Source organism: Microcaecilia unicolor, chromosome 6, assembly GCF_901765095.1.
Source record: "Microcaecilia unicolor chromosome 6, aMicUni1.1, whole genome shotgun sequence".
Classification (NCBI taxonomy): domain Eukaryota; kingdom Metazoa; phylum Chordata; class Amphibia; order Gymnophiona; family Siphonopidae; genus Microcaecilia; species Microcaecilia unicolor.
In genome coordinates this window covers 310,117,007-310,139,987 of record NC_044036.1, presented here as the reverse complement: position 1 = coordinate 310,139,987, position 22,981 = coordinate 310,117,007, and the positions used below count along the sequence as shown (strand labels likewise).

General features: G+C 43.8%; 2 protein-coding genes across 2 annotated transcripts in view; both read right to left on the bottom strand.

Annotated features, from left to right (window-relative positions):
• LOC115472554 overlaps positions 1–9,221 on the bottom strand; it is a 73,081-nt gene extending 63,860 nt beyond the window's left edge. The window contains exon 1 of the mRNA XM_030206851.1: positions 8,810–9,221. Coding sequence (XP_030062711.1) covers positions 8,810–9,221 — 412 coding nt within the window. The remainder of the gene's footprint in view (positions 1–8,809) is intronic.
• Positions 9,222–19,458: 10,237 nt separating this feature from the next.
• The window catches only part of LOC115472553, a 133,909-nt gene continuing 130,386 nt past the window's right edge, over positions 19,459–22,981 (bottom strand). Inside the window, exon 6 of the mRNA XM_030206850.1 lies at positions 19,459–19,487. Coding sequence (XP_030062710.1) covers positions 19,459–19,487 — 29 coding nt within the window. The remainder of the gene's footprint in view (positions 19,488–22,981) is intronic.

Genomic DNA, 22,981 nt, shown 5'->3' with positions numbered 1-22,981 from the left:
TCCCGGGAGACTTTTCAGGTAAGTTTGTATTTTTTTTTCTTGCACTATTTAACCCAGTTCACTTAGCTGTCAGGTATTGCCGCAGTTCACAGAAGTCTTTCTTGCGTCGGGGCCCTTGTCGTCTTCTGATCACCAGCCGGTCCCATCTGGTCGAAGGTTCCACCTAAACCTCACACTTAAGCAACTCAAAGTGGGCAAAACCCTGTCTTTCCTACTTTCTGGAACATCCTTTTCACTGGTGGGGCATATTAACAAATACTGTGGCCAGTTACAATCTAACAAAATAAAATTAACTATAACAATCCCTACCACTTCCAAGCCTAGCTAATTTGTTTTTTTTATTTCCCTATACTGTGCAAGAGTGACTGACAGCCACTATGTATCACACTCAACATTCCATGCATATCCCCTTTACATCTCAAACAGACACCTAAATCATCCAAACCCTTCCTATTTTAATTCCTTGTTTCCACCTATCCCATTCACCCTGCTATCAATTAGCTTTCATTCAATCACTACAGCTCTTGTCTCATTACAATTCATCCAAAAATTTCTCAAAATTGTTCAAATAAGAGAAAATTAATTTCAAACTGTACCCCAATCACACCTTCACTCCCACTTTCACCACAACACTATTATTACCACCCAAACTCTCTCCAACACTTTTCTTTTCATCAAATTTCCCCTCTGACTTTCCCACTCACAGCAGCACCGCCTCACACTTTCACTGTCAGACGCTCTCCTCTACAAACAAACACCCTTGTCTTACAGCTGCTTTAGTACCTTCAATCACCAAAATTCCTTTAAAATCTTTCTTTCCCCTCTCTTTCATCAAAATCACCCTTTACCTGCTCACACACAGCACACCAGCTACTCTCACCTTGGCAATCAAAAACACTCTGCCACATCCCAGCACTTCCTCTCTCTCTGGCTGTCCAACTCACTCTCTTCACCATTCACTCCACATTTACACAAAATTCCCAAATCTCACTTTCTCAATCTCACTTTTACTATCACTCTCACCTCAATACTTTCACTGCCAGCCAAACTCACTTCCTAAAACTTTTAATTTCCTTCAATTCCACACTGCCTGTCCCACATCAAACAGCACATCCACTCTCTTCAGTTGCCAGAACCTCTCTGCAACTGCCAGCCAGCCCCGTCTCCCAGGTAACCCCTCCTTAGCTTCCCATTCCAAAACCCTTCTCAAAATTCTAAGCTACATTGCTGACTGGCGGAATGTTCACCAGCACATTTATCACATTTCCTCTTTCCCTGCATTCTTTTAGAGGATATATTTTGAGTTCCTTATTTGAGTTGCAAGCCCTGTTCCATTTTAACAGTCAAGTATGGTATGCAGCCACAAGAGTTTCATTCTGTTTGGGTTTTTCTTCCCCCCCCCCCCCCCCCCCCCTCATTTCATGTCATTTTCACATTTTAGAATGCACTAAAATCATTTAACTGCTAGGATGATTGTAACAGAATCCGATTTGCTCAACTAAAGTCCTTTGATTTCCTTGTGAATGTGATATAAACAGATTGTACTTTTAAAGAACAAATCAATACTTCTGCTAACTGGTATGAAGATAGCACTTCCTGCAAATTAAAAGAGATTTCTTGCAAGGGCATAGGACAGTGGTTCCCAAGCCTGGTCCTGAGGCACCCCTGCCAGTCAAGTTTTCAGGATATCCACAATGAATATTCATGAAAGAGATTTGCATGCACTGCTTTCACTGCATGCTAATCTCTAATGAATATTCATTGTGGATATCTTGAAAACCTGACTGGCAGGGGTGCTTTCATGTCCCCTACCTCAACGCAAGCGGTGTCCTTGGGCTGCGCAGGGCCCCGTCGACACACACACTTGACTGGCACAGCCCTGAGCCATGTGTGTGTGGTTCTTTTCTGGCTGCATGCTCCTTTATTGCTTTGCTTCCATGCACCTGGCTCTGCTCTCTCTCTGCCTGGTTTCCAGACTCCTTGATTGCTTTGCTTCCACGCACCTGAGTCTGCTCTCTCTCTGCCTGGCTTCCCTTGCTTCTCTCCTATTGGTCTTCTGATTCCTCCTTCCCCTGCTCTTGTCCTATGGCTGTGCTCCTTCTCCCTGCTGGTCCCTGCTGATGTCAGACGCCAGCACTTTATCAGCTGAGCTCTTCCTGAACTCCATGCTTCAGCTTCTACTTTGGTAGGTGTTACTTGCTCAGTAGTTTGCTTCTTCTCTACTTTGTCCCTCGTTGCTGACTTTACCTGTACCTGGATTACTCTCTTGACCTGCTGCCTGCCTATTGACTTTACCTGTGCCTGGATTACTCTTTTACCTGCTGCCTGCCTACTGACTTTACCTGTGCCTGGATTACTCTCTTGCCTGCTGCCTGCCTACTGACTTTGCCTGTACCTGGATTACTCTTTTGACCTGCTGCCCGCCTGGCCGATACGTTCACCACCCCGCTTCCAGCTCCGTCTCGTAAGTCCTGCAGGCCACCCGCACCTAGGGGCTCAACCTCTGGGGGTCAGCACAGGTGAAACCCGAGGTTGTCCAGCAGCCAAGCAGAACGTGGTCTGAGTACTGGGCTCAGCAGCACTCTACTTGGTACAATAACTCACAAGTCTGACAGGTGCCTCCAGGACCAGGTTTGGGAATCACTGGCATAGGAGCAATGGAACAACTTTTTAGTTGATGAGACCACACAGACCAATCTCTGACCCTGTCTCCAAGCTCTCTAATTGCTGATGTTGGGCAAAATAATGGTTGGGCCTTGGCCCCAGTAGCCCACCCCATTCTGCTGCTTATGCAAGAGGGTAAACCGGATGGAACATTGATACGCCTTAAGAAGGATATCAGTTCCTTCATTGTTGCCTTTAAGGCATGATGACTTTAACCTCTCAAGAGAAAGAGAAATGCCATTTTGGGTCAGACCAACAGTCCATTGAGCCCAATATCTTGTGGCCAATCCAGTTCATGTGGAAGGACTTGGAAGACCTCTTCCCTGTTGCTCTTTCAAAGACATTGGAATTTGTGATCCCCATATCTGCCTGCCTAATAAGTGTTAATGGACTTTCTCTGAAAGCGATAATGCTCTCATCTACAGAAAAGTAGTTATGCTCAAGTAATCTACATTTATCTAGATCCTTTTGCTGTTATAATGTAAGAACCAATTAATGTACAGGAGGTGAGCCTTTTTCAAATGAAGGAAAACTCTGGAATGAGAGGGCATAGGATGGAGTTAAGAGGAAATAGGCTTAGGAGCAATCTTTCACGCAAAGGGTGGTGGATGCATGGAATGGCCTCCCGGTGGAGGTCGTGGAGACGAGGACTGTGTTGGATTTTAAGAAAGCGTGGGACAGGCACATGGGATCTCTTAGAAAAAGGAGGAGTTAGGGGTTACTGAGGATGGGTAGACTGGCTGGGCCATTTGGCCCTTATCTGCCATCATGTTTCTATGTTTCTAACTAGTGAGGGTACGCATTCATCCACCAGTAGACAGCACTGTACAGGATCCCTCGGTATAAATACAAAGACTCATTTACAGACTATATTATTTATTTAAAATATATAAAACTCACCCATACACAGTTTTAGGTAAAGTACAAAACAACAATTGGTATATAAAACAATTACAGAATTAACTAATCATAAAAACAATTATAATATATTACATGAATTCCACGTCATAGGCAATAATACAACATATACATCTTGTGCCCCCCCCCCCCCCACCAAGGTCAAACATCCCAAATCATATACATTATATACAGTAAAACTAATTACAAAAAAAATATTGTCCAAAAACAGCTTCTTCACCTGTTTTCTAAAATTCTAGCAATCGTACTTCAGTGATTAATTTAATCCATTCCAATGGCCCAGCCAAAGAAAAGCTCTCTACAAGCAATTGCAAGATCTCGATGCCCTCAGAGCATAAAGCCTACTAATAATGCATCGACTGAGGCTCCAAGAAAGTATAGTGATCAACATGGTCCATTCTTTGAGGAGTACAACAACAGGGGAGTAGTGTAATCAACAGGACTCTTTCAAAAAGCCAAGGAGATGGAATGTAGAAAAATATTCTTTTATTGTAAATAAGATGAGACTTGACACCACACCGTGTTTTGCCAACAATGCCTGCCTCAGGAGTCTGTATATGTGACCCCACCTTCAAGGATGTAAGAATATCCTACTGTACCCAGGTGTTTACCTCAGACATACTTCATCAAAATGGAGGTGAAGGTTCAAATATTTTCACTAGCCTCGCCTTCCTATTCCTAAAGTAGGAGGGGATGAATCTAAAATGAGTAACTCAGTCAAGCAAATGTTTTACCTTCAAAATCGAATAAATTTATTTGAAACTATTAATTTGACATAAAAGATCTACTATGTTTGACAATTATTTTTCGTTCTTTCTTAGGTTACCAAACCACAACCGTTCTGAACATAACAGAAACCTATCAGATGAACTAATTTTGAGAACAGCAAGAATCTTTCTCTAAACTTATGTTTACCCCCAATAATTTATTTTGAAATTCCTCTAGTTTGTAGGAATTGATCCTTTGTGTTTTTTAAAATTTCTTTTTCAGGTTCTTCATTAAATGAGCAGGTGAGTAGTAACTATATGTATTTGTCTTAGTCCCTCTAGTAAGTCTCTGGTGCATCTGTTCTCTTTGTACTTATATAGATGCATCAAATTAACTTCGCTGTTTCTTCCAGCTTTCTTGTAATTTTTCGGGTCTTCACCTTTCTTTTATCGTTGGGTACCTTATATGTGATGATGACAGGAACCAGGATCCAGGTCCGGAGTACCTTTTATCCTAAACTTTAAAAAAAAAACAACAACAAAACCCTAAACCCTAACTCACTTCTTCAAGAAATTTTAGAGGATTCTTGAATCACTTCCCTATCTAGCTTTCCCAGTAAAAAAAAAATATAATTGATTATCCCTATTCTATTCCTCCCACTAATAATTTTCAAACAGGCTTTAAATGTCTCAGCTATAGGTTTTTTTTTTTAACAGACCTACTGAAATAAACAGATTCAGAGATTTAAAATCTGCCAAATCAGAACAGCTCCCAACTTAGTTTTAAAAATCAATGTAATTAAAGTTTTTTTTTTTTTTTTTTTAGTAATTCATTTTGAGGTTATGCGGAATTTTCCTCTTAAATGTTTCTCACAGAACTCCTTTTTATCATGACAAAATTAAATGGGCATCTCAGATGACACATGTGTCATGAATACTCAGTGTGACAATTTATTAAATGAACAAGCCTCACCAGCTTATCAAACTATTAATGATTTTGTTTGATAAATTAACCTATTTTATAATTAAAACAGCAGCATTATCATACAGCCTTCAGCCACAACTCTGTAAGCCTTAAAAATGCGGGAGGCTTTTAAAATTAATCAATTAATTTAAGTCACATTCTTAACACACAAACAGTTCTTAAAATTCACTTAAACTGTTTTTAAACGGATTTTCTTCTCACAACTGATCAGACACCCTCAACACAGGTCTGTTCAGCATCAAACCTACCTCCCAACTGCCTAAACACACAGTTTAGAATTTTTTTCAACACCCCCAGAGCTTGAGCTTTAGCCACGCACCCCTTGCATAACATAACCTTATAACACAAAGAAACATTTTTGAGTCAAAATAAACATTTTGTAAGTATACACATTTAAACAGCTTTAAAAATTAATATAAATGTTTGTACCTTTAAATCCCTAAAGCCCTGAAAATCTCTCTCTTTACAGAAGCCTGCTGCCCAGCTCTGCCACGAGCCGGCATCCGGCTCAAGCCTTCCCCTCTGCACCCAGCTCTCCTCTTCGATGCGTCCTGGGTGCGTGCAGACCTCTAGTTCCCAGCCCCGACATGAATTTCAAAAATAAAAACATTGGGAGAGTGCACCAGAGCACTTCTCCCAATCTCTTCAGTCCCACGCTGATCCTCCTCTGTCCTCGGGTCTGGCTTTATTCCTAAAAAAAAACCTCGGTTCCCTTAAGTACAGGGAATCCCTGGCCCCTGCATCAAAACGTGCGCCTGACATCATCGCGCCAACATCAGATGCAGACGAAGATCCAATCAGGCTCTCTGGGATTTCCCATCCGCCCCCACACTACAGCTCTCTCCTCCAGGGCCGAATACGGAACGCTGACCACTTCAGGCGTCGGCCTCTTCCAGCCCGCTCCGGGGTTTACGCTTCCCCTCTCTTACATCGGCCTCCCAAATGCCGCCTCTTTCCTTCCCCACAGCGGACCGCCCAAAATTGCCGACCCTGCCAAAAGAATCGCGCAGCCAACGCCGCATTACCACCCATACGACAGCCTGCCGACTTCCCGGAGCGCCCCAGGTAAATTATATTTAACCCCTTTACAGGGTTACATTTATAATGGTAGCTTGAAGGTGAAATCTAAAGATTATGCGAGGAAGAATATACCAAATCAAGTCTTTAAAAATACTAATGATTGGTGGACATAAATGATGCGGTGCATAAACCTCTGAATCGAAGGATGGTTAGTAGATGCCTTGGTAGTTGATCCTTGTTCCATTCTTTGAGGAACCAGATTCTTATTTACCAAAGTAAATACAACTTATCTGTTCAGCAAAAGTCTCCTATTTACTGTTGAAATTTATTTATTTATTTTATTTATTGAGTTTTCATTTTACTTCAAGTGTAATTCTTGAAACAGAAAAGATGATTATAAGTCATTAGTAATTAAACAGGAAAACAATTATTACATAATTATCCAAATACATAATCTATTATTCAGCTTTAGTCCACAATTTGGAGGCATTACACAATGCTAAGAAAAATATAAGACAATCCAGCTCATTTTCAAAAGTGATCGCCGGCCATCTTCCGACATAAATCGGGAGATGGCCGGCGATCTCGCAAAAGCGGCGAATTCTGTATAATCAAAAGCCGCTATTTTGACATCATCGCTGCCTTCCTGTCGCAGAGCTGCCAAACAGTCAAGGGGGCCTGTCGGTGGCGTAGTGAAGGCGGGACATGGGTGTGGCTATCAGATGGCCGGCTTTAGCATATAATGGAAAAAACAAAAGCAGCTTTAAAAAGCATTTTGCCAGATTTACGTGGTCCTTTTATTTTCATGACCACGACTCAAAAAGGTGCCCCAACTGACCAGATGACCACCGGAGGGAATCGGGGATGACCTCCCCGTACTCCCCCAGTGGTCACCAACCCCTTCCCACCCATAAAAAACAACTGTATAACATTTTTTTACCAGCCTCTATGCCAGCCTCAAATGTCATACCCAGGTCCCTGGAGCAGTTTTTAATGGGTGCAGTGAACTTCACACAGGTAGACCCAGGTCCACCCCCCCCCCCTCCCCCAACCTGTTACACTTGTGGTGCTAAGTGTTGAGCCCTCCAAGCCCCTCCCCCCCACAAACCCACTGTACCCACATATAGGTGCCCCCCTTCACCCATAAGGGCTATTGTAGTGGTGTAGAGTTGTGGGGAGTGGGGTTTGGGGGTATTTGGGGGGCTCAGCACCCAAGGGAAGGGAACTAAGCACCTGGGAGCAATTTGGCTATGTTGTTAAACTTTGTAGAAGTGCCCCCAAGGGTGCCCGGTTGCTGTCCAGGCATGTCAGGTGGACCAGTGCACTACAAATGCTAGCTCCTCCCATGACCAGGTGCCTTGGATGTAGCTGGGGTTCAGATGGCCGCTTTTGGTTTCCATTATCACAGAAAACCAAAAGCAGCCATCTCTAAACCCGACTATATCCAAGGTATTTGGCCGGGCTAAACCGTATTATTGAAAAAGAGATGGCTGGCCATCTTTTTCGATAATACGGTTCCGGACAGTTCTTGCGCCGGTGCCACAATAGATCGCCGGCGACGTTCGATTATGCCCCTCACTATCTACTTAATAGAAAAAGGCGACTGAGAAGAAAGCCCATTGATGCTAATACATTATTACGGAGTTGATGAAATCACAGTCCTTGGTTATGGCAGAGGTAATTGAGCTAGCTTAGCTTCCAGAAAAAAGTTTAGCTGTTTTGAATCGAAAAATACATATTTGATAGAATTTAACTTTAAGACACATTTACAGGGAAATTTTAACCAAAATAAAGCGCCCAATTGAAGAGCTTTCGGGTGCAGCTTGAGAAACTCTTGTCTTTTCTTTTGTGTAGTCTTAGAGACATCTGGATACATTCTTATTTTACAATCCAGGAAATTTTGTTCTCTATGAAGGAAATATTGTTTCAGTATCCAGACTCTGTCAGGTTGTAATGTAAAAGTTACTTTAAGAGTTGCAGTTGTCAATCTCACTTTATCATCTTCAAGGGTTTGTGTTAGGTTCATTTTTAAAGTTTCAACTGGCTCATCTACTCGTTCTCCATGTTCTAATGGTTTCTTTACAAAAGGCTGTATATAATATATTTTTGATATTGGAGGATACAATTGTTCACGAATTTTCAAAACCTCCGTTAAATATTTTTTAAAAGTGAGAAGAGGTGAAATTGAAGGTTGCTTTGGAAAATTTGTTAACCTTAGGGTATTTGAACGTTGATAGTTTTCCAAGATTTCAATTCTATTTTGTAGTTAAAGGCTTTCTTTAATCATATTAACTTGGATTTGTTCAAAATGTTGTATTAAATTAGAGTTTTTTTTCAATATCTTTACCCATAGTTATTACTTTATTGTCCAATATTGGTATTTTTTCAGACATAGAATGAAACTGTTGATTTAAAGACATAAACTTTTGTGAAAATGAGGCTTCCAGGCCCAACAATGCTTCCCATATATTGTCTAAAGTTATTATCTCAGGTTTTTTGGGCAAAAAAGACTTACTTTGTAAACCTGTCTCGGAGGTAGAAGCCATTGTTAGCTGTCTCTCCAGTGTCACAAGATTTTCTCCAGGGACCTTTTCTCCTCCTTCACCCGCCATAACCACTGCGGGGCTAGCCGGCATCTCTAGACTTGAATCGGCACACGTGCCTGGAGATCCCGTTGATTTTTGTACATCTGGGGTCTCCTGGTCCGATGTCGGGGCTTCTGATTGCATAGGAGGAGGATTTCTAGTTTCGGGATTGAGTGATGTCTCAGCTTCCAGCCGGGAGAATGGCAGACCTCTCCCCAAACTCTCCGGCAATGAAGAATTTCCCGATAAAACACCCAGTGCGAAGAAGCGGTCCAGTTTACCAACCATAGGCAGAACAGGTGTCATGGGGCTGGCACGTTGTCTGCCTCTCCTTTTAGGCATTTTGCTATTCAGGAAATGGCGTATTTCAATGGAGTAGGCAGGTAGGTATGGAGCAGCTTCTTTTACTTCTTACTCGGTCGCCATCTTGCCTGCCCGAAATTTATTTCTACATATTAAACAAGTGGGATACAAAGATGTGAATTCACAGTCAATTCTTTCACTTTTCACCATCTTCTTTCCTGAAAAGTTTGTTCAAAATTAGATACAGGACATCTGTCAAGCATGGGAGCCACTTGGTGGCTGTATATACAAAATTAGTTTGTTTCTGCTTGCACAAATTGTTTTGCAACCGATGTCCATCTCAATACCAAATGGAGTTTCATTTCTCATTTTATCTTTGTATCAGCTAGGAAAGTCATAGTTTTCTTTGCTGGATGTTTCCAATTCTTCATCTGCTAGAAACAGAAGACAAAAGCATGAGAGAGATCACACAAAGACATTTTAAAAGCCCTTTAATCTAACCAAGCAAGCAAAAGAAGCAGAGCACTTATCCAGTTAGCAGGAGCTGGTAACTGTATAAGTGCTGACAAGAGGGATATTCAGTGGCATGGAGCTTGGCAGAACGGTGGTTATCCAGTTAACAGCCATATTCAGACTGACAGATAAAGTTAGAACTGCAAAATGTCTGTCCTAACTTTATCAGGTTTGCTATGCAATAGAGGTCTGAATATGCTGCTAACTGAATAGCATTTCTAGATCAGAGTGGAAACTGGAGGGCAATATTCAAAGGGATCTCTCCTGCCCAGTTAAACCCCGCTGAGCTGGCTGGCCACTGATATTCGACTCTGACTGGCTAGTGCCCAAATGATCAAAAGCCTCGTGCTGTTCTAAACAGTGCTCTAAAAATAGCGCTGGAACAGTGCGGGGCTTTACCGCCCCTATGATCAGAGATAATAACATGCAAATTTATGTGTGCTATTATCTCTGATCATAGGGTAAAGTGCAGGAGGATTATGCCTGAATCCTCCTGCACTTGCTTGACAGATCTGGGCTGTCAAAAGCCCACACATCAAACACAGGGGCTGGAGGTCCATGGGACCATCAGACCCCAAACAGCATGGCCCTGGTGGCCTAGTACCCCCACCCGGAGCCAGAAACATGGAGGCTGGAGGTCCCCCTGACCCCCTGACACAAGTTCAGTGGGGGTTGGAAATCTGGTGGGTCTCCAGCTCCCTAACCCCCCATGGCATCCCCCCAAGTAAAGCCCTGGTGGCCCAGTAGGCTGCGAATCAAGCCCCCCCCCAACTTAGTGATCTAGTGGCCCTCTTCCCTGCCCCCATACCTTTGTTGGAGGAGGGAGGTGGCGTTGCTGGAAGAGGAGGGGGTCTACCTTCCTCCTCCAACAAAGGTAGGGGGCAGGGAAGAGGGCCACTAGACCACCAGGTTGGGGGGGGGGGCTTGATTCGCAGCCCACTATGGCTTTACTTGGGGTGATGCTAGGGGGGGGTTGGAGACCTACAGGATCTCCAGCCCCCTTGAACTTGTGTTCGGGGGGGAGTTGTGGGGGGAGTTGTGTTGCTTTGTGTGTGTGGGGGGGGGGGGGGGTTGGGGTTCCTGCTCCTGTGGGGGGGGGGGGGGGCTGCTAGCATGCATGCTGGACAGGGCTCACCATTCGTTCCCAATGGTCTGTAAACCCTAACACCAGCTCCAAGCTGGCGTAGGATTGGCTCGCTGATCACTGGGGAGGAATATGTTTAGAATGAATTTGCATGTTTCTTGTGCTAAGAGCTCTGTTTTGCATGCATTTGCATGCTAGTTGCGTTCAGAGCGCATTTGTTCCACGTGCTTGCGGGCTCTGATCATGGGACCATAGCAAACGCAGGCGCTAGTATGGCGCAAATAGCTCTAGCACCTGAGTTTGCTTCTGATCATCGGCGTATAGGTTAGGGGTGGTCCGGGTGCAGAGTTTGGGCCGAGCCACTACTTAGCCAGTTAGCAGCGATATTCAGTCCATTAACCTGTCAAGGATGTGGACAAAGTTAAAACAGCAAAAGGGCTGCATAACTTTATCCACCAGATTAACTGGGCACCAGTTTGGCTATCAGCTGGTAGGCAGTTAACTTCCAGGTTGCCTCACTAAATTTGATATTGAATGCCAGAGGCTGGACATGCCTGGGCATTGACTATCCACAGTTAACTTGGCCCACAAGCTGTTTAACACAATGGACTAAATATTGACCCCTGAATACTCAGTGTTGGCTGGTATCTGGGTACCAGAACTGAATATCGAGTTTCATTTTAACTGCAACGACTGGTGCTTTGCTTAACTTTTTCAGGACTCCATGGAAAAGTCTACATGTTTCAGTTCTTTAGATAAGGGAAGGCTGAGAATCTAGCATTAATTTCCATACAATCAACTAAATAGTACGAAGGTGCAGAAATTCAAAACTCCAAAAAGGTTTATAAGTACAGTTTGGGGAGTTTAGCACCAGTAATGTTCCTTGGTCGGCTGCCACCCGGGGCGGATTGCTGCTGCACACAACCCCCCTCCCCCATGGGTGCAGTGTCCCCCCCACAACACTTGGTGCATTCTTCTTACCTGCTGGGGTGCTGGAAGCAGCTGTGTGGCTGTGGGCTCTGCTGGTTCCCTGCTTCCTCTGCCCCAGAACAGAAAGTTACAGCATAGGGAGCAGGGAACTGGCAGAGTCGACAGCCACGTAGCTGCTCCCTGCACCCCTCCTGCAGCATGCACCCGGGGCGGACCACCCCTCCCTCGGTACGCCGCTGTTTAGCACTGTAGGTCAGTGAAAAGCTCAGTGTTGAACAGGAGGATAACACCAGATTGCCACACAATTTCCAATGACAGGTGGGCTCACGAGAAAAAGAGAGAAGAAGAGAGAGAGAGAAAGATAGAAAAAAAGAGAGAGAGAAAGAGGAGAGAGAGAGAGAGAGAGAGAGATGTTTGTTGTTGGGCAGGTCAGTGGTGGCCAGAGAAAGAAGATGGTCTATTTCTGGACTGGAGATGGTCTGATTTTGTGGGATGGGGACAATACTCCACCCCCCCCCCCCCCCCCCAATGGCCTTCCAAATTTGCCTCAGGCTGGCAGCTACAGTGCTAAAAACACGCTATCTCCACTGGCCTGTGACCGTTCCTCTTTCATATCCTCTGAAAACAGGAAGTGGTGTAAGAACAGGCAGGACATGGCACAGGGAAGGTCCCAGGCCAGGCAGAAAGGAAAGGAGAGAGACAGAGATAGAAAGAAGCCAGGCTTCGAGAGTGGGGAGTCACTAGTAAGAGTAATATTTTGATGTGGCCAGGGTCTAGGGGCCCACCCCATTCTGATTACTATGGATTTCTGTATATTCTGCAAAGGTAATAGTAGTTGGGGGGTGGGAAGGACGGAGAACTGAAAAAAAAAAAGTTATGTGGGTTCCTGCTCATATTTAGGGCCCGCAAAACTGTCTTATGTAGGCCCTGTCTGAATATCGGCCAGATAAGCTGCCTAAGCTCTGGTGGCACTGAGGGACAATTTAACCCTGGATATTATTCAGTATTGGTGTCCGCTTATCTTCCGACACTGGATATCTGGGGCTAAATTAGCCAGCGAAGGTCAGCGTTTAAAAAACAAATCGCTGACCGTTGCTGGCTGAATATCAGCTGGAATAACTTTATGTTTCAACGGTTTTTATTGATGACAAGTCAAAAAGTACAAATCCACCTTAACATGGCGGCATCAATGCAATTTTACAGAACTCAACGAAGTAACATTTCAATAATACAGTATTGCGTACAGTCATCAAATTTTTATATAGCTTTTATCCCCTCCCCCCTTTTACTGTGCTCTATGTTTAACTTTTAATATTTCAACAATTGTTATTGATGAGATTACATGGTAGACAGTTCTGTATCCATCAGTATAAATCTAATAACAAATAATCCCGTCATCTATTAATGAACTTAAAACTTCTATCATCTAGGCCCCCTCCAAACTTCCCCCCCTTCCTTCCCTTCTTAAGTGTTCATGAACGTGGTCCTGTACAATTACAAGACAATTGCATAGCCAATAAACTTTTATATTAATCTCCAATAATTATGTCTCTTGTTTTACTCTGTGTATTATTGATTTGTTTATGTATAAACGGGTTTTATTGATGGACATACTCCAGTTCAAGCATGAAATGTTTACATTTTATATCCTTTCCAATATTTCTATATTAACATCATAACTTACAACATGCCTATCCCATCCCTTTTTTAAAACATTTACTGCCTCCCCCCCCCCCCCCCCCCCCCCCCTTCCCAGAAAATGAGAAGCAACAACCTCTGAATTTGAGCTTTATGATTCCTACTAACATTCTCATCAAACCTTGCCTAGTCTTTAATTGCTTACACGTGGGCTTCTGGTTTCATTATATCGCCCCCAGCCTGTTAAGTACAGCACTTCTGGCTTTGTGGGATATATTTTGTAAATAATGATTCCAAACATTAAGAAATTTCTTTCTTCTCCTCAAGTTGTCATATGCTTCCCTTGCCTCCCACAGCATTAGCTCATGTAGCTTATTCCTCCATAACCATACAGATGGTGGTTCTACCTGCATCCAATGTCTCAATATACATTTTTTGCCCACTGCAAATGCTTTACATAAAAATACCTCTAAATTTTTATCCGATACCCCATATGCGTTAGTTTTATTCAAAAGTACTCCTCTCCAAGAGGGGTGTAACCTTTGTCCCAATAGTTGTTCTAGGTACTCCTGTATCGCTCTCCAGAATATTTTTATTTTAGCACACCACCAAAATGCATGCAAGAATGTATTCTTCTCTCTGTGGCACTTAAGGCATTGAGATTCAGAGCTCCATCCCGCCCTTACAGCCTGAGATTGTGTTATATAGCCTCGGTGAATAACCCTGAATTGACTCTCTTGTAGTTCTGCCCCCCCCACCTGTCCAGGTATGCTTCCAATTAGTTTTGCAAAATTTATTCCCTTCAGCTCATATCCCAAGTCTTTGCTCCATTTGTCTTTGAGCTTCTCATATGTTCTGGTGGGTCCAAGTGGAACCAAGGCTTTATGCAGGCTCGATATTGATACCTGTCCGTGTGCGTCCCCTTCCAGGAATTCCCGCACCTTCTGACCCAGTTTTGTGCCCAGGGCTACCTGATCTAAACTGTGCCAGTAATGATGCAATTGTCTATATGTATAATAATCCCTCTGGGCCAGTACCTGCCTCTGCTGCAGGTCCTGAAAACTATGCAGATTCCCCTCTTCATTCATTAAGTGTTCTAATAGAGTGATTCCCATTTCCGACCATCTAGCCATTACCCCTTTCTCCAATCCGGGGGGGAAGTCCCTATTTCCCTGTATTGGAAGTTGGTCACTAACATTAGGGTCTTGTCCCCAGTTATGCATAATAGACTGCCAAGCGCGTCGCAATGGTTGCAACAATATACTGCTTCTGCATGTAGTTGGCAAACTCTTTGTTTTTGCCTGCAGAAGAAAATTCAAGTGCCATGGGTCAAAGAATGCACGCTCCCAGTTAGTTGGCGTGTGTTGATGTGTGTTAAATATCCAATCCCTGATGTGTCTTAAAAGACATGCCTGATTGTAACGTCTAATACAGGGGAAGCCCAATCCACCCTGAGCCCATCCATCGTATAAGTATTCAAATCGTAGTTTAGACTTCTTTCCCCCCCACACAAATTGCCGACACATCCTATTTAATTTCCTTAAATCTTTACTCAATATATGTATTGGCAACACCTGTAAGATATAGAGCCATCTCGGGAATATGACCATTTTGAAGAGATTTATTCTGCCCATTAATGATAAAGGCAGGTAATTCCATCTCTCCAAAACCCTTTTGGTATCTTGTAGCAGCTTTTCAATATTTATCCTGTACAGAATGGTAGTATCCATAGTTAATTGCACCCCTAAATATCGAAAGGATTCCCCTGCCCTCCTCAATGGCAGCTGTCTGTGCCACTCTCCCATTTGATCCTCTTTCCTACTTAATACTTCTGATTTCTCCAGGTTTAGCTTAAAGCCAGAGAAATCCCCATACTCTGCCATACATTCTAATAGCGCCTTCAGTGATGTCTCTGGAGAAATTACATGAGCCAGCAGATCGTCAGCGAAGGCAGCTATTTTAAAAATTTCTGTGCCAACCTTGACTCCTTGCACATCAGGGTTGCGTTGGATATCTCTAAGCAGTGGATCTAGCGTTAACACAAACAGTAAAGGTGACAGGGGGCATCCCTGCCTGGTCCCCCTATGGACAGAGAATGATGGGGACAATATTCCATTAACCCATACCTGGGCCTGTGGGAGATAATATAATGCTTTGATTGCGTCCTGGAATAATCCTCTTATGCCATATGCATCTAGTATGCCAAATAAAAAATCCCAGACCACCCTATCGAACGCCTTTTCGGCATCAAAACTTACTAATATTGAGGGCGTGTCCTTTGTAAATACCTCCTCTAATGTTACCAATATCTTTCTTACATTTTTAGTAATAGTTCTGCCCTGTACAAACCCTACCTGTGATTCTTCTATAACATCTGGTAATATTCGGGACAAGCGATTTGCCAAGACTTTTGCAAACAATTTTGCTTCAAAATTTAGTAGCGAAATAGGTCTATATGATTCAGGCTTTTGTACATCTTTTCCTGGTTTTGGGAGTACTATAATCTGTGCTGTTCGCAATGACGTGGGCATTCGTTGCTCTTGCACTATCATGTTAAACATTGCGGTAAGGGGTTCTACTATTTCCTCCTTCATCAATTTATATAATTCTCCCCTATATCCATCAGGGCCTGGGGCCTTCCCTAGTGGCGCTTGCTGTATTGCCCATGATACCTCCTCTATTGACATGGGAGCATTTAGCATGGCCAGACTTTGTGTGTCCATCTGCGGGAGTTCCTGTCCCGCCAGGTATATCTCACTATCCATCGGGGGCGGGTCAGGTAAGGCATAAAGCCTCTGATAATATTTTTGCATGATACGATTTATACAATCATCTTTGTTTTCTAACACCCCTTCTGAAGAGTATAACGCGTTTATCTTATAATTTCCTTGTCTTGGGTTTGCCATCCTGGCCATCATCCTACCACTTTTATTTGCATATTTGTATAATTGGTACCTATAATACATATAATTTTTTTGTGTTTTATCGTGTATTCTTTCATTCAGTGTTTGCTGCATTTCTAAAAGCTTAACTTTCAGTCGAATATCATGATGGCGTCCATACTCGCGTCTCAAGCGGGTGATTTCTTTTTCTAACCTTTGCAATTCCTTTTCCCATGTCTTTTTCTGGTGGCTAGTATACGCAATAATCTCACCCCTTAACACTGCCTTTGCTGTGTCCCAGTATAATATGGGGGCCGCCCTATGCTCCTGATTAGTGTCTTGATACTGTCTGTATTTAGCTAGTATAAATTCCCGAAATTTTCTGTCTTTATATAACCTTATAGGGAACTTCCATTGGTATGTGCTAGCCTTACTCTCTGTGGGTTCCCATAAAACCATTACCATTGCATGGTCTGATATTTTTATGGGTCCTATTTCTGCCTTGCGAATTTTTGTAAATAGGGAACGGGAGATAAAAATGTAGTCGATCCTTGACATGGTGTCGTGCGCCCGGGACAGGTGGGTGTAATCTCGTTCCAATGGGTGCAAGGTTCTCCACACATCCACCAGGTCAAGGACCCCACTCAGTAGCCCAATTCCTCTAGATTCTGCTCCCGCTCTCCTCTTTTTATCCCCATGTGACCTGTCCAAGTTGGGGTCTCCTACTTCATTGAAATCTCCCCCTAACAGCAGGGGGACTCCTTCTAGGCCTGTTAGGTGATGTAGAAGTTTTTTATAAAATGTTTTATTATAAGTGTTTGGGGCATAGACATTGCACAATACCATGGGTTGACGTTCTATTGTCAGATGTGCCAACACATATCTGCCTTCTTTATCTGCTATGATCTTATGTGTAATGACATGGATCCCTTTCTTGATCAGTATTATTACCCCTGCTTTTTTCCCCTGTGCTGGTGAGTCATAATATGATCCTACCCACCATCGACATAATTTCTCGTGTTCTTTGGCTGTTAAGTGTGTTTCCTGAAGCATTGCTACTGACACCTGTTGCTTATGGAGTGCTTGGAGGATCTTCTGCCTTTTAATCGGTGATGAGATACCTCCCACGTTCCATGTCACCACCTTAAGGACCATCACATATCCTCAAGCATTTTTTAAGTACCTGGCAATTATCTCTCTGTATGTAGGAGGGGTCTCCCAGCCTATACCCCTCCCACTTCTGATATTGTAAGAATTCTCTAGATTCCCCTCCTTTTGAAGCTCTTTGTGAATTCCTTATGTTGCCCTTCCCCCTTTCTGCCCTAAGATACCTATTCTTCCCTCTACCCTCCCTCCCTCCCTCCCCCCTTCCCCTCCCCCATCCTCCCGTCTTCCCCCCTTCCCCAAGTCTGAACAGCACCAAATGTGCTGTCTGCCTCCGTGCTACCGATCAGGGACCCCACCCCTTCTTTTTGCTTATGTTACGTATTACCTCCCTCCCCCTTAAATTTCACAGCCCCCCTTAGATAACATCAAATAACAGTATCAAAACTAACTTTAGTAATCACAGCAGTTATAGTTACAGATCTTCTATCTCTCGCTGCTCCTTGTCGTTCAGCAATGTCACTCCCATTGAGGAATCTCGGGTTTTCCACTCATGTGTCCTTTGATGCTTCCGAACTGTCTCTCTCCAGGCGGTCCACCAGTACTTGAGCGGCTTCTACCGTGTCACAGATTCTCACTGTCCCATTGTGTTGAATCCTGAGTTTAGCCGGATATAGTAAGCTGAATTTTATCCGCATTTTGTGTAGTTGCCCGCAAATGGGTGAAAATTGCTTACGTTGGAAGGACACTTTAGTGGAATAGTCTTGAAAGCATAATATCTTTTGTCCTTCCACTTCCAACGTTCCTCCTTTCCGAAGAGCTGCTAGAATCTCCATCTTATGTTGATAATTAAGAAGTCTCAGTATGACCACGCGCGGGCGTGCATTTGCCTCCTTCCTCGGCCCCAGACGATGCGCCCGTTCTATCTTCAATTGTCCCCCTGTGCTCTGAGTTGGCAATAGCTTAACGAGCCTGGGTTCCAAAAAGTCTCTCAGATCTGCATCTGGTATTGACTCTGGTATGCCTATCAGTCTGAGATTATTTCTACGCGAACGGTTTTCCAAATCATCCACTTTCTCTTCTAAAATTAACACCGTTTTTTGAAGGTGTTCAATAGATTTGGAGGCTTCCTGTGAGGCATCTTCTACGTCACCTATCCGCTGCTGGACCTCCTGGAGTTCATTAGTAAATGTAGTAAACCTTTGGTCCATGCCATCAAGCTTATCAATTATTTGTTGTAATTTGTGGCTCATGGTTTCCTCTACCGCCATCCTCACCTCTGCTACTATTTCTGAGGCCCACACCGAGCTCACTGGCGGCGATGGAGGCGGATTTTTCTCCGACATTTTTGGTCCTCCACTCTTAGTTTTGTCCTTCTCCAGCTCTTTTTTTGTACTTCTAGTCGCCATACAAACAATTTTTGGGGATAACCACAGTTTGATCTGTCTGTGGAGTTTGTTGATATCACTTCTTTAACCGACTACTTTGGGGAGCCTCGTGACTCACTGCTGTGTTAGTCCAAATTTTTAGCCCAGACCCAGACTTCCGATTTTGCTGGCTATTGCGCTGGTGTGGAGAGCTATTTACGATTCTCTTTATTTAGTTCTTTACATTCTCTGAGCTTTTTACATTCTGCTTCGTAATCGCCATTCGGGGCTGTGTTTGCTGTTTCCTCCGTGTCTCGCGGCACGCCCCCCCTCTCCCCCTTCGTTTCGCCGTTAATTTCGCCGAGTTCTTTTACTCACTTTTATGCCTGGTTAAAAGATTTCTCAGCTTGCGGTTTTCAGCGCTCTTTTCTCGGCGCTATACTACCACGTGGGCGGACGTCCGTCGTCGATCTGTTCCTCGCCCTTTCTGTCCTTTTCTTCCCCCGTATCGGGGTTTACGGGTCTCCATCGTGCCACTGCATTTTCCGGAGGAGAGGGGAAGCAAACCCGCCGACTCTGGGAGTTATTTTATCTCGTTTTGGTGGGGTCCCCGATCGCAGCTAGCTGGAGCTCTCTCTTGCGGCGGCCATCTTGGCCGGCAGCTCCACCGGAAGTAGCTGGAATAACTTTAATGAACTGATAGCCACCACTGATTCTTGGTCCCAAAACTCTTACTGTCAAAATATCTTACCAGGCTCTTATTGAATGGTCTCCAAAAGCACCTTTCCTAGATAAAACAAGGTTTTGAAAAGTCTGTTAGAAAACAGGAACAAATTTTATTCTGATGGTGACAAACTCAGCAGAGCCTAAGAAGAAATCTCTTACCCCAGTCAACAAACTCTAATGACCAACACCCCTCCTGATATTCAGCGCTATTTAACCAGTCAAAAATGGTTGCTGACCGGTTAAATAGTTTTAATTAATTGGGATTTATTAACCACTTTTATGAAGAGATTCACCCAAGGCGGTGTGCAGTTATTTGCAGCTAACTGGGAATATTCAGCAGGAGATACCCAGTATGTTTACATATTTACACTCAGCACACACAGGTTTCCCATGAAAAGTTACACGGATACATTTGAATTTTCAAAAGGTTTCAAAAGTATGTGGGGAAGTGCAAATCTCCTTCAATTGTAAAACACAGTAATAGTAAATGATGGCAGATAAAGATCTGCACAGTCCATCCAGTCTGCCCAGTCAGCCAGAGCTGCATCTGCCACTCTGCACAGGTTATAATCTTTCATGAATCAGTGTTCCCTCTACGCTGTGATTGTGTGCTCACACACACAGCACAGAGAGTGCACATGCCTAGCAATTGTGCACATAACATTTTTGCTGGCTTTCTTTATTGTTAATATAGGCCAGCATTCCCCAACCTGTGCACCACAGCGAACTCTCAGTGGCGCCGCAGCAAATCTTGACCTCCCTCCCACCGCCCACAATCCAGCATCGCTCCCTACTTTCCCTTCCCGCAGGTCCGGAATCTGCCACTTTCTGATTCTTCACCCGCCGCCGCTGCGGTGCTTGCAGCTTACATTTTCGGGCTGTCCACGATTCACACAGGCAATGCGAGGACTTCCCTCTACCGCGTCCGGCCCTCACAATAGGAAGTTGCATCAGAGATTGCATCAGAGAGGGCCAGACGCGGCAGAGTGGGAAGATTTGGAGTGCCTGCCTGTGTGAATCGCGGATGGCCCGAAAATGTAAGCTGCAAGCATTGCAGCGGCGGCAGGGGAAGGAGAAGCAAGCGGTAGTGATCCTGGACCTGCAGGAAGGAAGGTAGCGAGTGATGTTGGATTTGTGGAAGGCAGAGGTGTCCTGGATTTATAGGAGGAGAGGGGCTGCAGGGAATGGTGTGCTAGACTTTCTGAGAAGTGGGGGCTGCAGGGAAAAGGGAGACCTATGTGGCCAGGGAGGGTGCAGAGACCCAAGTGGCCAGGGGTGTGGGAGGAGTGGAGGAGGGTGCCGCAAAAAATTGCTCAAACACTAAGAATGCTGTGAACCCAAAAAGGTTGGGAACCCCTGACATAGGCTATACCAGAGACACTGAGTCGAGGCTGAAAAATGAAACACAAAGGGTCCGATATTCAGACTGCAGGAGTTAGCCTGGCTAACTCCCGCGGTTGGCGATGATGCCGGATATTCAATGCCAGGCCATTTCTAGTGACCGGCATTGAATATCCGGTTTATTTTTGGCTGGTTTGAATGTAACCAGCCAAGATGATATTCAGCGCTAGCCAATTAAGTTCAAACCAGCCAAAGATATACCGGCTATTCACGTGGTCAAATTTGACCGTTGAACTGGTGCTGAAAGTCCGCTGACCATGGATATTCAGCAGGAGATAGTCGGCTATCTCCCTCTAAATATCACCAGGTAACTGGCTAAGTATCATTTAACCGGTCCAGTGCCATTCCTGACCAGTTAAGTGGTTTTGAATATCAGGGGGAAAATGTTTTTCATGCGCACATGGGCCGGCAAAAATTAGAGTGAACATTGTTCATGACTAAACACCAACTGGCAATTTGCCATCATGCCAGGATAAAATCTTGGAACAATATATGTGAAACCCAAAAATATTGCTAACACTATTTAACTTGCAGATTTCAACATTGCCAGTGAAAGCGCCTCTACTTGCTGCATGTAAAAATATGCACATAAAGGCCAATCAGAGGAGTCCTTATTTTATCATCCTCACTTTAGTATTCCCTTATCTCTTGTTTGTCCTGTTTGTCTGTCCTAATTAGATTGTAAGCTCTGTCGAGCAGGGACTGTCTCTTCATGTTCAAGTGTACAGCACTGCGTACGTCTAGTAGCGCTATAGAAATGATAAGTAGTAGTATTAGGAGTAGGAGTAGCCTAGCGATTACAGCAGCTGGGTGGGGAAGCCACAATTCAAACCCTACCTCTCCTACACCAAAAGGCTATATCAGACCACCTTAAGCATTTTGCTGTATTTTATCTGTTTGTGTGCACTAGGCTGAGTGTTACTGATTTTCTTAGAAATATTTTTTGGAGGGAGTGTTTCAAGGTTGGAGAGTAGGAATACAGAAGGAGTGGGAAATAGACCAGGCTAACCAGAAACAAACGAGGAGACTTCAGTTGATGGTACACAGCTCACCTTACTCAGAATCCACGGATTTATTTTTTAAAAGATCTTTTTAAAGACCATATTTCTCCATCTTCTTGTACCAACATTTGTTGACCATTTGATGTTTTTACGTATTTTATATAAAGACTCCTGAAGCAAGTCAGCAGCCGAAACACGGTACTGCGTCGAGTCTTCATCAATAAACTGTCTACCATCGATTGAAGTCTCCTCGTTTGTTTCTAGTTAGACTGGTCTATTTCCCCACTCCTTTTGTATTCCTGTTATTTTGTCGTGGGATCTCAGTGTTCCTCCGCCTCGGTGGACCTCCACTGAATGGTTGGAGATTCCTGCATTATCCGACTAGTGTGTTACAATTCTCGCATGCTGACCAGAAAACGCAGAGTTAATGGGAATACTTAGCGCTTCCTAATTAGGAGGTGGTAAGTGCTCCCCCATTAATTCTTTGCAGGTACCTTGTGCTAATGGGAACACGACCTGCAATTTTAAAAAAAGCTCTACGAAATGCCGCATTCAATCAGTCCTGCGTTAACCTGTGTTAAGCCCAGATTTTACCTCAGCTTAGTAAAAGGACCCCTTAAATAATAAGCCCTCTTGAGTAGGAAAATGCCTACAGTACCTGAAGTGTAAATCACAATGGGCCCGATATTCAGACCGTGGTCGGTGCTGAACCAGAATATTCAATGCCAGGCTGTTTACGGTGATTGGCACTGAATACCCAAGGTGTATTTTGGCCAGTTTAAATTTAACCGACCAAGCCGATATTCAACACTGGCTGGTTAAATTTGAACCGGTCAAAGATATACCTGCTATTTTTGTGGCTAAATTTAGCCACCAAGTTTAGCCAGCAATGCACTAAATAATCGGCCGATAGCCAGTTATATCACACAATATAATCGGCTATCCGCTAGGCGCTAACCAGTAATATTCAGCGGAAGCGAGCTGACTATTTTTGCATATTCAGCTTTTATCCATTATTTTCAATTTTGAAAGTTTTGAAAACTTTTCTTTCTAGTAAATTTTATATTAGTTAGTAAATTTATTATTTTTTGTATTCTAGTTCGGTGATAAGCCAACTGTTTTCAGGGAGATAGTTTTTTTGTTACCCGCTTTG